Source organism: Lissotriton helveticus, chromosome 9 (genome assembly GCF_964261635.1).
Source record: "Lissotriton helveticus chromosome 9, aLisHel1.1, whole genome shotgun sequence".
In the NCBI taxonomy this organism is placed as follows: Eukaryota; Metazoa; Chordata; class Amphibia; order Caudata; family Salamandridae; genus Lissotriton; species Lissotriton helveticus.
The window spans coordinates 892,014,527-892,030,751 of record NC_136070.1 but is presented as its reverse complement, the minus strand read 5'-3'; the positions used below and the strand labels follow the sequence as shown (position 1 = coordinate 892,030,751).

The window sequence follows — 16,225 nt, the reverse complement described above, 5'->3', positions numbered from 1 at the left end:
GGAGCGGTAGGCCTCAAAGCATGTGGTCAAGCGGTGTCCGCGTTGTAGTCCGGCCGCTGGCCACGCTTCAGATTGCTCCGGTGGTTCCGATAGTGTCTCCAGTTCTCTACACCCGCAGGCTTTAGTGTCCCACCTCAAAATGTGGCGTGGAAGGCGGAGTGTGACTACTCAGCCAGGCGCCCTCCTCAGCAGCTGAGCGCTTCGAGTCCGTACTGCGCCTCACAATGGAGAAGGCGAAAAGAAGGGATCTACCATTTCTATGTACAGCTATTTATACTTAATCAAAATGTAAAATAAATAAATATGTAAAAGGTCTGACAGACGGTTCGGGTGCTTAGGTGGCTCTGTCACATCTCCCTGGAAACGAACTGCGGTTGCTGGAAATGTCTTATCAGCCAAACCCCAAATACAAATCTTGAAGTCACCTTTGCCCTGCGTGCATGTCACTGCTGAAATACTATGACGAGTGGTGAGCCTACACACACCTCTTAAATTTTGATAAAAAGCAGATTCCCCGGTTTGTAGCTCTAGGGAGACAAAATGTTTCCCCCCTTTTACACTAGGGCTTATGGTAATGTTCAGTTGTAGAGGATGCTCAACCTGATTCCAAAATTGTTTGAACCACCATCACTCCATGCATGATGGTTCTGAAGATAATATGTTTTAAAATGTTGTAGGATTTGGATTTCTAAATCCCAGTTCCCCAGCAAGTAGCCAAGACTCCGCGCACTCTGTGGGTGCCGCAAATCCTGTGACTGAATCAACCACCTCAACATAAATCCTGTGACTGAATCAACCACCTCAACATACTTAGTACAACAGGCCCTTCAGAAAATAACAGCTTTGGGAAAGATGCATTGCATCCTATATATGTTCGCCATCACGGACCATAAAGAATGCTAAAATACATAAGAGTGTTGCTTTAACCTGGGTGCCTGATTGTGTACCGCACAGGGAAATTGTGTTCTAAATTTGCTGACGCACTTTGCATATAGCAATGAACAGCAGGCTAAACGCATACATGTGTAAACAGCCCAGCCATCTTAAACTTGCATATTTGTCTTCTTTGGCATTGCTATGGTTACTGTTTTTTGGGCATCACAACAGTAACTACTTATAAAATAGACATACAGGACTTGGGAAGTGTTAAAGATAATGATCCCATCCAATTCACATTAGATCAGAGTTCTTCAATCTGTGGGGCGTGCCCCCCTGGGTGTGCGCGCCATCATCTTGAGGGGGGCGCACGCTCCACCTTAAAATCTCACAGTCCCATGTCGCAAGTACATTTGCGACGTGCCATACTCATGGAATTTAAAGAAAAACGTTGTCTGCTGTCTTCAGCTCTCTCGGGGACTCTGACATTGTGAATGGGGTCTGGTCCAAACCTGCCTCTCAGACAATGACGTGCAGGCAGGCGCGCAACCCCCATTAAGGTCAAAGGGCTTCAGCCGACTCTCCCACCCTGCTTGTGTGGCAGCCCGGGATGAGACCGCTTCCCGGGGACACACACAGCCGCACCCGAGCACTTCACAGGTCTTTTAAAGACCATTTGCTTTTTAATGACGCCTTTGTTATTTTTTCACGGCTTCTTAGAGACCCTGCATCTCCACTCTGCATGTTGATGGAATAATCAGCCCCCCCCCCCCCAAAAATAAATTCGAGCCCCCACCCGCCCGAGATTTGGCCCTAGTTGTGCCTCTGCCTGTAGGGCACATTGGCTGCCCTTGTGTTAAGACATGACAGCAATTCCAAACGGTAAGAAAATGTGCCCTCTTCCGCACAATTACAAACATCTGTAAAAGTTTGACCGAAATATACATTTCAAAAGGATCAAAGGAAAACATGTTTCCTGCTTATGGTGCTTCCTCTAGGCAGCAAGTTCTTAATCAAACAAGGTCTCTTTAACGTCCAACTTTCAACAGAGGTATGTATACATGTAGTTCCGTTTAAAATTAACCGGCATTTCATATACAGCTACTTAAAAAAAAAAATAAGCATCCTTGGTTACATTCCAGTCTTTGGTGGCGCTTTCTCTGGACGTCAATCTGCCTTAGATTTTATTAAGTTTAGTCACTGTGAGGACTCGCACGGTCGGGTCAAACGACGTGCAGATGCACAGCCCTGGTTTGTCCGGGCTACAGTCAATGCTAGCAATGGGCTGTACGGACAGTTACATTCAATGCTAGCAATGGGCTGTACGGACAGTTACATTCTGCAGAAGAGCGACGGATCCTGCGACCCTCTCCTCCACGCCTTCACGCCTTCAGAATCTTTCTGCGTCCGCTGAGCGGGATACTCATACTTCCAAAGATGCAGACTCCCAGCTCCTCCTGTTGTCATAAATATATCTCTGTTCTGTGGCAGGTGGCGAACTTGCCAAACTGTGGATTTGTGAGCCTTTACTACAAGAGAAGCAAAACCTTTTTTGGGATGCTGGGTTCTAATGTCAAAAACGTGAAACTTCCCTTCCAATGAAGGGGCCACCAGTTTATTCATTATTATATCCTTCCCGTCGAACTCGACACTGCAAACCCCATTCTTAATGTTAGTTTCCCACCGAAGAGACATGGTTCTTAGGTCAAACAGCTTAATATCACCACTGTCATATCCTGCACAGACAGCACGTTCTTGTTGATTGCATGCATGTCCGAACGCTACAGTCCAAAAGTCTCTCTTAGTTTATCCTTCTCCAGATTCCATGTTGGCGACTGGTATACCTTTTTGTCTAGTATCCCATATCTTCACAGTTCCATCTCTGTCCCCAGTAACAATTTCTGGCGCTCCTTCACCGTAAACTGGGATTTCTGCTGCTTCCAAATTCCACACATTGAGGTTTTCATCAAAATCTCCTGTAGCAAGATACCGATGCTGTAGCACTGAAGCACCAAATGTTCCACATTTGATGGGCTTGTGCTTTTTCTAGCTCGCTCAACAGCTGCACCCCTCCGTGCTGGATTTCGTAGATCTGTAGTACGCCGGTGTCCCGTGTGTAGTTGCCCAAACAAAAGAAACGGGCACTGTGCGGCAGCCACTTGCAATCAAAGACAGTGTAGTTAAGCGACTTCTGGATGTGGCAGATCTGCGGCTTCTCCAGTGGGCTGCACATGGTGGCAGTTATGGCAGTCGGAACCCCTATGCCTCGGCTCTTGACAACAATACATGAGCAACGCTCCGCCCTCAGCTTTGGGCACAGAAGAACGACTTGGTGCGCTATACCTACCAGCAAGAACTGGAGCACTCTTCAGTGTCTATGATCACTGTAAACGACCACAAAAAAACTGCACATGTGCATACACACAGAGAGCCTGCCTGTTTTCTATAAAAGTAAAAGGAGTTATTCTGTGCCTCACCTCTCCCCATCAAATGGGTGAGATATAGAAATCTGTAAATACAGATCAGAGCCCAGTGGAGGAAAATGCTCAGGTGCTCACTAGATTTTTAACCGCCGCCATTGAACAAGTTTGTGTATTCTTTTACTATATCCACCGTCCGTGTTTTTCAGAACTGTGACTGATAAGGTGCAGCTGTCTTAGCGCAGTTACATGATAAAAATTTACTTGTGTGTATTTGTCTGACTGCTGTGCCAGGCCCATTCTTTTTCCTCTGAAATGTCTTTGATCCCATGGTCACACGTACGATTCCCTGTAGGTCCACTCAGCCAAACATGTTTCTGAGGTTGATAAAATGATAGCCGTTTAGTTGAGTAGCAAAGACGCAATGTCACTTTGTCAAAGGCCAGGTGATGTCTCTTCCTGTATTGTCACTGGGGTCAAAGTTCTGGTGTCCTGGCTTTTGGCCTCCAAGCAGGTCTAAGAGGTATGCCCAACAGCTGTGCAACATGCACACACCCAAGTCATTTTAGCAGAGGACAATGGCGACTGCCAACCCATCTTTTCAATGAGGTATTTAAAATTGTGTATAACCTTTCCATCACCAAAGCACCTATGCCTGCTGGATGTTTATACTCCAGATGCTGGTAGTTCAGCTGGAGGCATGACAGGGCAAAAACTGATTGTAGCCCTCGTAGTAACTGCCCTTCATGATCCCATTGAAAGCAGCAGAAGACACTATATGAAGGTACCCGAGTAAGGCCTGGAAATGGAGTAGCTAGGCCTACTGGGGGAGAGAGGGTCCACTACTAGTTGGTCACAGGCGTTGAGCACTTGGATGTATGTAGATTCAGTCAGAAGTGGAGTGCAACCTTTACTTTAGCGTGCATTATCCGTTGTAGTAATTAAGAAAGGCTGGTCAGTAAGGAGCTCCACCAGCGATACATTTAAGACATTTAAGTAGTGACATCTTGCTTTCTACCATGAGATAAGACATCTCCTTTTTTGTGATAAGCTAGATTGAGGTTCACTCACAAAGTTAGTCTTCTTGCAATGGGAATGGTGATAAGCCCTGTTTGTTCAACAGAACTTTTGTTTTTAGATAAAGCTAAAGAGAGTCAAAAATACCTGGTAGCACTGCTATATTATTTGTTCTTCCAGAGGAATGTGCATTTGGAGGCATAGCTTTTCAATAATGTTAGGGGCGTATGAGTGAGATTTCCTAACAAGCATCAAGGTGTACCCAACTAAAAAGATAGGGCAAGATGGAGCTCCTGGACAGTGGTAATAGGCAGGTTTAGGAGCATGCTTTTTCAGTTATTTAGAAAAGTACACCCAGTCAGCATGGGAGCTCAGTGAGATAGTCTTGACTATGTTGTCCACTTTAGTCCAGTTCCTCTTTACAGCAATGTAGGGCAGAATGGGCACGGAGAGAAAGCTAGCATAACCCAAACTTAACATCAACAGACCAGGCTTAGGGTGAGCAGCGGCAGCAGAGTTTTTAGTAGCCCAGGCACAGCAGCAGAACACGTGTGGAAAGATTGAGGAATCAGGGTAAGCAGGCTAGATAAAAGCATCAATTTGTAGTAAAAGCTGCAGAATACCGAACAACATGCAATAATAAGGCACCTAAACCTCCAGGAAGGGAAAGTTTGAAACTTCCTGAACCATGAAACTGGTGTACTCCATGGTAATCTATATAGCAAGGAACCAATGATCTCACTTTCTTTCTCCTTTTTAATAAGATATATAGAAATGGTTTCAGAAATCTAACGATATGAACATTATGCGCAAGGATTAATGTGCTGAACGACATTCTAATTTGTTTTTTTCTACTGAGATGTACAATGCCCATTGTTAAGCTTCAAGCAGTAAAGTTTTGAGCTAATGTTTCTAAGTGGCTGTGGATGTAGTAGGTTCAATCAGTTATTTGCCAAATATGGCCTGGGATATGCGGATGGCGGTCGATTATATGGTGTACAAGATTCCAGAAATTTCTGACAGTTGGTGGGGACGCCCAACATCTAAAATAATTCAGCTGGGGGGGCTCAATTAAAAAAAGTTTGAAGACCTCTGCATTAGATGATACTCCTAAAGCCATTCAGTCCTGGGAAGGTTCTGGGTCCCAACAACGTTACAGACGACTTGTTTTTCTCTGAGCGTACAATATGGGCCCTTATATAAATGCACTGACAAACAGGATCATGGCAGGAGGAAAAATTGCAGACTTGTAGTACAGTGCTGAGATAATTTCATTGTTCAACAAGCATTTACAATGCAATGTTTCGCCTTTGCAAAAGTTAGAGCTATTGGCTTTGCTCATGACATTATTTTTATTTATGTTTTTTTAAAACATAAATAAATGGCATTGTCATTTACAATGCCAATAGCAGGGCAGGAGAGCAAGCACAAGCAACGAGGGGGCAGGACAGCAAGCACAAGCAATGAGGAGGTGGGGGGCGCAAGCACGAGCAACGGGGGGCAGGGGAGCAAGCACAAGCAACGGCAGGACAGCAAGGGGGCAGGACAGCGAGCACAAGCAACGGGGGACAGGGGAACAAGCACTGAGGGGGGAGGACAGCAAGCACAAGCAACGGGGGGCAGGGGAGCAAACACAAGCAACGGCAGGACAGCAAGGGGGGCAGGACAGCGAGCACAAGCAACGGGGGGCAGGGGAGCAAGCACAAGCAACGAGGGGGGAGGACAGCAAGGGGGGCAGGACAGCGAGCACAAGCAACAGGGGGCAGGACAGCAAGCACAAGCAACGAGGGGGGGGCAGGACAGCAAGCACAAGCAACTTTTTGTGGACCTGTGAGATTGTCAGGTGGACAGGGTCATTGTCTCCCTTGGCCCCCCACACACACAGAGCCCCCCACACACACACACAGAGCCCCACACACACACACACAGAGCCCCACACACACACACAGAGCCCCCCCCACACACACACACACACACACACACACACACAGACGCACGCAAGGCAAGTCTGGGATAGAGCGAAGGAGTGCAGCTTAAGTGACAAGTGCCTCTGTGCCGAGGCGCGCCCAGCAGTGGGAGGGGAGGGCTCCTTCTGTGCAGGTAAAGAGCATGAGTCTGAGATATACAAAACACTTTGAAAGTGGTGTGTGGTCATAGAGGAGAGGGGCGTAACAGATCCAGGTGCTAAACTTTAGTAAGTGTTGTATTACAATACATGCATATCTAAGAAGAAGTGCTTTTTCTACGTTAACACAGAAGTAAGGTGTTGAGGTTAAGGGATACCTTGGTTCTCGGATCACTATAGGCACACGGGTTGTATAGATTACTACAGAAGAGGTACACGGATTGTATAGTGACTTTGAATAGCCCGGTGTGCACCACTCTTTCTGTGAGCTGGTCCCACAGGCGGGGTATTATTACGAGCCACGTTTTACATTGCAAGAAATAAATGACATCAGAGCAGCAGAAACAGAGGGGGTGCAGATAGTAGAACACGTGCTTCTCAACCCGGCTCACTGTCCAGCCCTGCAAAACACAACTGCGTGTGTCAGGTATACTAGCATAGTGCCGACCGCGAGATCGCTAGTTTCTAAGCGCTGTGATGGGTAGCTGACGGGAAAATGAAGCATGCGAGAGAGATGTGCTCTGAATCGAGCAGGGCTCTAGTGTCTCTGGGTGTGCCTTATTTTCTTTGAAAGGAGCCACGTTACAGAATTGTAAACATGTGCACGGTTTTGAGAGGGAGCAGGTTGTAAAGGCACAAAAAACAGAGCACATGATGAGCCAGCGCACTTTTAGAAAGGCGCACCCTGGCTTCGCAATATTATACCGTTTTTATACAGCGAAAGTGAAGCACAGGACGGCAAAAAATTTGCTGAGGATCACACTGTTGATCAAGCGGGGATGCTGGCTTTAGAATCCATTTATCCTGGACTACACCTGTTATTTTAGTCATTTAGGCACATGATCACATATCACCCGAATTATCAACTCATCAAAACTATGAGGTCATTTTTGTGCTAAGGATCGACCTTTAGAACCCCCTTCAATTTCACCCGTTGAGCTGTGCACGTAAGCGTAAAGTTAAATGTAACTTGATTGTGTTTAGAATACATAGTACATTCGCTGGAACCAGCAAAATGGTCTATAATTAATGAACATCCATATCTGAATTTGCTAAAACTCTCTCTATGATGACAAAATTAAGAATTATCAACAACATCTTCAACAACCAATAGCAATTACAAAGCGTACAGAAGCCCACGTTGGACAAGCAAGCACAAACCCTCCGTGAAAACGTGAAAGCCTTGCAGTGTCCCAGACATCTGTGCATTAGACTGGCATTGTGGGGTTTCGGCTGTGCACTGTGTCTAATGTCGTAGCGACTCTGCCTGTATGCCGATTTTTTAGCAATATCAAAGCGCCTTGAAGCTGCCATGTAGAGCATATAATAAGTAGTATTAGAAACTGTATAAATAAGTGATACCCTTGCAGAAACTAGGTTCTCTCGCGAATGAAACTATCTGGCCAAAAATAAGACGACAAAGCGGATAGCGGGTGTGCCCCGGTCGACCTTGTGAGGCCCGGCGGCTCCCGAGTGATCGGACCTGCGGTGCTGCGGGGGAGACTCTGGAGGGCATCCCAGAAGTGTGAGCACACCGGGCCAGTCGTCTGCTTGTGTCCACCCTCAGCATCCAGCGCAATGGCTGTGTAGAGCCCCCCTCAGCGTTAAATAATCGCATACACTAGTTAACTGCTATGTCGCCCATAACCACGTTTAAGACAGCAAATACCCACCACCACCACAAACGGTGCCGGCGGATGCAGTATCACAACCTTGGAGATAATTGCGTTACAAAGTCAGAACAAGCAACGAGGGGTGAGGGGGACGAGCCACGCAAAGACGGCAAACAAAGACGACAGCCACGAGTTTACACCAATTCTGTGGGCGGCGATACACGGAAACGACAAGACGGAGAGAAGCCACAACAATACACAGAGACAACAAAAACGGAAAGCCGTACAAAGTTACAATAGAATTATAAGAAAATGCTGCTTACCTGCTCGCAAATCGAGGAACACATCCCGGCAACAGAAATCGCGCAGCCCACTACTGCAAAAGCCACGATGAACTGAACACAACATGCTGTCCCCCCCAAAAAAAAATAACATCCGCCCACAGCTGCATGACGTTCTAAAAGGGGCGGGATGAGAAAAATTCTCCGGAACGCCCACGAATCTGCTCGGAGAATAACAGACAGATCTCTCTTCCAATGGCTAGCCTCCATTTATGGAGCTAGCCAATGGAAGAGAGAGGCGGGGCAAAGCCCCGTACTGGTAAACATAAGATTTCCCCTGCGCGAACACTGCTGCGCAATGCTACGCCAGGCGAAACCTAAAAAGGGTGACGGAACAATCCCTAGTAATTATTGGCCTATCAGTTTAATTGATAATACAGAAGGTGTTCTGCCACCAAGTCTTTGCTAAATTACTTGATTGGATAGATAATGCTAGCATTCTATCTCCTTTCCAGGCAGACGTTCGCACCAGGGTGAGTACAATCAACCATATTTTTCTACTCAGTCTTATTATCTAGAAAAACCTTAGGCTTTCCAAGCAGCATCTGGAGATGGTCTTTATGTACCTATGGGCGGCTTTGACTTTGGCCCAAGACAGCAACTCTGGTCCAAAACAGTTTCTGAAGATCCTTATTCAGTTTGCCCCAGATCACCCCTGTTATCTCATTATTCCTTGACACAGTGCTCAAAAGGAATGGTGAAGTAACATCTTTAAAACCCTTTCTTATCTGGGTTGGGTTGTGGTCAACTCCCGAGCTACACCAAGATTGCTCACCGCAGAAGAAGTCCTGAACTCGGCCCAAGCGCAGATTATCCCATGGTTCTCGTACATTAAATCCCTTTTTATTGATATAGGTTTAAGTACATACTGGAGCAACCCCTCATTAATTACCAATAGTGCTAATGCTGTAGTAAAAGTAGCATTTTGGTTCAGCATGATCGCTGCTTTCCATTGTAACGTCAATTCAGGGGGTTGGTGAGAGACTTTATCTATTATACCTGCACTTGCAATGGACCATATATGGACGCAATCCAACCGCGCCAGGCCAGGCCCATTGTTCATAAAATTCAGGTTTGGTACACGGTCAGCCAACAAGTTCAATTGTAACTGAAAATCCATCTGAACCAAATCTCCATTCTGTGAATTTTGTAACAAAATGATTGAGGACGTTGAACATGTACTATTTTTTTGTCCCGCCTATGTAAAACCGGGACAGACCCGGATTAAGACAATTTGCATTACTCTAGGTGTGAGACACTGTAAAGCGGCCTACCGAATCCTTCGGACAGCCACCAGCCCCTTTATAGTCTCAGTTGCTATCTATTCTGAGTCTGGCTATTAAGGAAGAGATCGGGCATTCGGTTATGACCTAAGAACACACTGCTCTCATTTAAATGTCCTGCCTTTTTAATTGATGTTTAAACCTTTTTATGCATGGCCTAAAATAATACAGATTAATTTATGATGCACTTTATTCAACAAAGTTTTTATGGCTCACTTGGCCCATGTATTATCAAAACTGTGATTTTAGATGTCATGCAAAAATAAGTTTTACACTTGTCTTGTACTTATTGCCTTCTGAAAGTTTTTATTGTTAAGTTTTTAAGAACTATTATATGCATCAATATTTTTTATTTGTGAATAACTTTTTTCTCGATATATGATATGTATTTATATGTTTTGTTGGATAAAAACATTACAAGAAAATAAAATAATTAAACACCTCCTTAGAAGGGGTGAGAAGTAAGAGTAATGATTTACATACAAATTAGGAAAAAACAGAGGTTGTGCGGGTAAAGGGTTTTAAATTAAAGTTAAACATGGTGAGATTGCAGAGCTGTACATGAGAACCATTACCTTTCAGTGTCCTGAGTGGCCCCCACTTAAGGCTGGCTCAGCTGAGCCCTTTTTAGGTCGAGCCTAGCGCAGCGCGCATGTGCTCCTCTAGGAAATCGGCCTCTTGGAATCACTGTGGACTTATCACAAGCTTGTGGTTTTTTTTCCAGCATTATTTCTATGTAGCTTTGCATGTGTGTTTCTAAAAAGACAGCACGCAATTGGGCTGTCAGAAAACGTTTCCCCATAACAGATTAAAATGTGTGTGAACACCACATCTCCACCCATTTTGAGTATATACATATGTTTGTCTCTCTTTTCTTAAACTTCCTCTATACTCTCTTCCGCCCTTCTAATTAAGTTTAAAATGTTTTATCTAGGTTTAGGCAAGCTACCTTTGACAAATGTTATAAGTATCACCCAAACAAACGTCCGCAATACTCTCTTCCAACCTTCAAATTAGGTTGAAAATCTTTTAATCTAGCTTTAGTCAAGCTACCCTCGATAAATCTGATCAACAATTCATTAGCTTCTCTCTGCTGGCTTCCCTTTCCTCTCTGTAGTCTCCTTTGTTTCTATGTACAGTTTTAAGGTTTCGCCTGCACATCACTTGTGCTGTACACTTAAAAGGGCTTCTCACTATAAACTTAAAAGGGCTTCTCCCTGGTACCTGTGCGTGCCACTTACCTTTCTTCCATTTCTATTGGCTGTAGCATGTTTTCCTGCATTTACCAATGCTCGTTTCTTACCTGCTTCTCTTATCAGTTTCCCGCCGTCGACATATTGTTAACATCCACTTTGGTGGAACTATATTTTCGTAACGTTTGCCTTTTACCCTTGCCGCATATTTATATAACAATTTATCACCCGCGAGATTTCGTGATTTGCATAAAATCACAGGATGTTGCGCGGCGCCGCCGAGACTTGAACAGGGATCCTCAGCTCCCGAGTCAGCAGCTCTGGCTGTTGCGCCACATCCTCTCCACGCCCGTGTTAAATGCCAGGGCGCGCTTTCCTTCTCCCAGACGATGATTCATGAAAACAGCTCTTTATTCACTAAATAGGTGATACTGATGCATTACCAATGCTTGCTAACTATGCCCATGCTTATACCCACTACCTCCTCAATCTAGAATATGTGTTTTTGAGATAAATTCCTGGCCGTAAACTCCAATCAACTTTCTGTTGTAATTTATGCTTTTGCTTAGTTTTCATGCCACATCCCGTGGCAGTCTTGTGCGCCGTCTTCAGGGGACACATGGAATACACACCGTGGCATTCGATGCGAGCTCATGACGACCGCGCCGGGACATATTATGGTTGGAATAGGCGGGGAACCTCCGACTGTGATGGGCAAATAAACAACCGTTACAATTAATATTGGACTGCATGCATTTTATCTACCACACTTCCCAATTCTTGCTGTACGCTCTCAGTGACCTCTATGTTTTCACTCTTCTGAACGACTCACTCCCAAATATTCTAGTGTTTTACTACATGCCCTCTTTAACTGCCAATCACATACTTGCATCTCCTGCCTGGAAAATCACTCCTGAGAGTGCATCACTTGTCTCAACAAAAGCACACACTGACATTCTAATATAGTGAAGCCTCATTTAAAGAAAGGAGATTAGGCACCTCCTTGCATGCTTCACAGTCCATGAATTGCAATGGATCCAATTCTGTAATATTGATGCAACAGATCCTGCAGCTGTGTTCCGCGGAGGAGTCCTCTGGTTAAACAACACACTGAATTAGTTTCAGCTTGTGGCATGAGCCATCATGCAAAAATGTAAAGTATGAGGTTACATGGACCAAGCTTAATTCAGAAATTCAATGTCCTGTTAAACAGGGCTATTTGTGGAGTGGTCATTTTTGCCAAGTAATGTCACTCTTCACAGTGAGCACAAACACTCCCCTACTCAATGCTCTTCGTAATTGGTAATGTATCCAGAATAATATGCCCCACAAACCATGTGATGTAGGTCCTTATATTTTCAAAAAATATATCATTACTTTTGTTAAGGTATTTTTTATCTTTACAAAATTACATGTTCAAACATACTGCATATACTAAACAATTCATAACATTGTACATAGATCAAAGCGTAGCCCCAAAAAACACATAAATTGACCACTGCATAAACTATGAATTCAGCGCCCTGATGGAGTGTTTTAATACACGGTACCACCGAAACGCGCGTCGGCGCAGTTTTTCTGTATCTTCTAAACATTGTATGTAATGTTGTTTGTATGTTCATTGTAGCCCATTCCATCACTGTATTGTTTTGCCACTAAATGTTCCTGTTGGTGTTTGTTATTTTGGAGACATGTACAGTCACTGTATGTTTTTTATAATGTGTTTTTTGGGGCTTTGCTTTGCTTCCTGTGGAAGCCCGTACTCAATTTAAGGCCCTTACCACCGCCTTCAAAATCCTCAAAACTGATGGCCCCGAACTCCTCCGTCCGCTTCTAACACCCTACACCCCCCAACACAATCTTCACTCCATGGGTCAACACTTAGTAGTGGTCCCCCGCACGAAACTCTGCCGAATCGGAGGTCGCTCCTTCAGACTATTGGGAGCTAAACTCTGGAACTCCCTTCCCCTGAATATCCGCCGCCTTGACAACCTGTCCGCTTTTCGCAAAGCAATGAAAACTCACCTGTTCCCACTACTGTAAGCTTCCGCCCTCCCTTCCCCCTCCATGTAGGCTATGCTATGGTTCTTAGCGCCGGGACGCCCCGTTGCTTGGGCAGCTGTCGCGCTCAACAAACCCATAACATAACATAACATCTATGTACAATGCTGTGAATTGTTTAGTATATGCAGCATGTTTGAACATGTAATTTTATAAAGATAAAAAAAATACCTTAACAAAAATAATGATATATATTTTTTGATAATAAAAGGACCTAAATCACATGTTTTGTAGGACATATTATTCTGGATACATTACCAATCACTAAGAACATTGAGTGGGGGAGTGTTTGTGTTTAATATTACTGTATTTTTCCCCTGGTTGCTTCCCCCTTAAATTGTGTACTTTCAGGGACACTCTTATGTGCTTTTCATTTACTCTTCACAGTGAGACCTAATAGGGGTCGAACTGATATCACACTCTTTGCCATTTAAATGGGAGACAAAAGCTGAAAGGTCTCTTCATCCCATAGGCATCCTCCAGAGGTACCACACTTCAGGGGCCCATATCTCAAAATGAGTCTGCCAAGTGTTTTCCACCGATACGGGGTAAATTAAGGACCTGTGACGACTGTTCCACTCCGGGAGTACCAACAGTGATTTAAGAAGGGGGTCTGCCGTCAATTTAAAAAAATAATACTTCCATAACAGTTGAGCTGCAGATAGGTCTGATTGTTTCGGAATGTGGTTGAAGGGGACACCACCCCAATGGCAGATGTGGAGGTAAAATGTCTGTGTGCTACTGGAGCTAGACAGGGCAGATACAGACTCTGGAGTTAACCAGCAGGCTAGGTTTGCAGGAAAGTGTACACAGCTCCGCAACCCAAGTAGAGGATTATATTGATTAAGTGGCTCTCGCCAGCTGGATTGCAAGGATCTCATGGCTAAAGTCAGTCACCTGGGCCTTGTGCAGGTCATTTTAGCAGGCAACGAGTTGGCTTCTTTTCCAGTCAATCATAAAAGCAAGGATTCTTTTAAACTTCAGGGCACACCCGCCGCAATTGAGGTGATCCACAAGGGTTCGGCCCCTGGCAAACTTCTTTCCCAACACTGGTGTGCAGGATCTCCTCAAAGCCCAAATTAATTACTTGCTCAAGGGGGCTGTACTTATTTCACTTTGAGGCACAGCTGTCGGGAGCCTGGGCTAAAGTTAAGCTTATATCAAAGTTTGAAAACCTCTAACAGTTCCAGGAAGATAGCCCTAGGTCAGACGAGTGCGAAGTGGTCAAGGGCATAGTGCAACATGAATACATTCACAGGCCTTCCTTTTAAGATTTACTACAGATGTATCTACATTGTGGAGACAGGAAAACAATAACTCACCTGTAATCAAAATCCCTGTCCTTTCCATCCAAGAAACACTGATGCATCCGGCTCACAAACTCTTCTCTCATCATAGCCTTCTCATCCCCATCTGGGACACAATCTTCGTCTTCTGTGTGGGTTGACTCTTCTGAAAGAAATACACACAGCCCATATCAGTGTTGCATATCACCACCAAAATCAATACTGCCAATTCAACAAAATGTGGGCGCCATGATGATGTGGAAGGTCACCAATGGATCTAGTAAATGATTAGGCACAGAACCAGAGAGAATGATGGAAGGCTACACAAAATGTTACTTAAGTCAGTTGATAGTGAGGAGTATGCCTTACTATACTAGCACAATATTGAGCCCCACTACTTTTAATGTTGGCTGAGATGACAGGAGTCTGGATTTCTCAAACCTAGAAGTGAGGTCCTAATAGAGCTGGAGTTCTTAACATTATCTGGTTTACCCTCAAGTTTCTCGCGTCTCATGATCACGGGAGTCTTTATGGACATTTTTTACCCAACTATCAGACATAAAAAGGTTAAAGAACACTTAAAATGGCAGTGAAGTCCCCTTTTAATTATTAGCTCACTGAAACGATAATCTAGTGCATTAAGTCTCTTGAGTGGCCTTCTACCTTCAGAGTCTTCCTCCTCCTCTTCCATACATGCATCCTCTTGCTCCTGCTGCCTGTGCAGTCTGCGTTGAAGGATCTGCTCCTCGTAAGAGCTCATCATGACTTTGGAGAGACAATTGGCCTCAGCCAGCTCTTTGCTGTTCATGAACATGATCTCTTCCTCAGTCAGGTACTGTCCAACATAGTGTTCATACATGAGGGGGTCCCGTAGTCGCATCTGCTCATCACTGAAGTAGTCTCCGCCTAAAAGGGAAAGAAAGAAAATGTCTGCACTGCTGTGTGCTAAAAAAGCAGTCACAAAGAAGGAACAAGCAGCACTGGGCAAACATTATATAATTTACGAAGGTACTAACCTAATAAAGGGTATGGTGGTGCTGGGTTAAGTAAGTAGTCATTCGCCTATTTATTCCACTTTGTAAAGAATGATTATGCCTTTGCTATGGCTTTGTGGCACTCCAGTGTTTCTGCAGTGTTCTCAGGATTGTAGCCAGTTTGAACAGATCCTCATGCCTTTTTGTACCTCCCTGGTCTACAATCTATATCCCACAACAGTGCAAATCTCTGGATGTCCGTGTCCCCCCAATGAGGACTCCCCATGCCTTACTATGCATGTTTTTTCCCTTGTCTGAAACCCAGCGAGATACGTCATATCGTGTTCCTAGTATCATTCTGTACCTTTTTTTGTATTCCCTTTTTCCCATGTGCCTGTCTTCCTCCCAATGTTATGCAATTATGGCCTCCTCATGTAGGAATATGGTATTTCCCTACGTCGTTATACCATGCACAGAGTCCAGGGGTTCCCCAAAAGTGAAGAGGGCTCAATGTACAACCCAACGTTCTCTATTAGTGGTAGTGTGGGAGAGAAGCCTTAGGCCTAACAGAGGAGTGTAAGACAAGTATTGCACAACAGTGATAAATAATAATGGACACACGACTCAAGAAGGAGATCCAGACCGATTTTAGAACATTATACTTTGTCTTTTATTTAAGACCAAAATCTTCGCAATAAGGTAAGTGTGTTTTTTAATAAAATACTTTTCACTTTGAGAAATTGACACTTCGAAGCTTTCCAGAGCAGCTTAATGTAAATTCAGAACAGTTTAATGTTATCCTATGGGGCAATACAGCGGTTAAACAGGTAAGTCATGCAGTACCAATTCCAGTCTTCGGGGCCAAAAGTCAACAAGGGGCAAGAGTCAGGTGAGTACCAAAACTGCACCAGCAGCAGCACAGGGGCAGTCGAGGTCAAAATCAGAGTTTGGCCCAATGCGTCCCAAAAATGGGGACTGGGGGTGCCTAGAACTGCATTGCTTGCAGGGAAGTAGATTGGTTGCAGGGGCCAAGCTT

The 16,225-nt window shown here is 44.6% G+C and overlaps 1 protein-coding gene and 1 pseudogene across 1 annotated transcript in view; both read right to left on the bottom strand.

The window, feature by feature from the left end:
* The window catches only part of CCDC97 (coiled-coil domain containing 97), a 47,468-nt gene that overhangs the window by 13,685 nt on the left and 17,558 nt on the right, over nt 1–16,225 (bottom strand). Inside the window, exons 3-4 of the mRNA XM_078661057.1 lie at nt 14,879–15,121; nt 14,252–14,381 (exon numbers count right to left, since the gene is read on the bottom strand). Of these exons, the coding sequence (XP_078517183.1) occupies nt 14,252–14,381; nt 14,879–15,121 (373 nt within the window). The remainder of the gene's footprint in view (nt 1–14,251; nt 14,382–14,878; nt 15,122–16,225) is intronic.
* On the bottom strand, nt 2,054–3,109 carry LOC144783038 (dynein axonemal assembly factor 10 pseudogene; annotated as a pseudogene).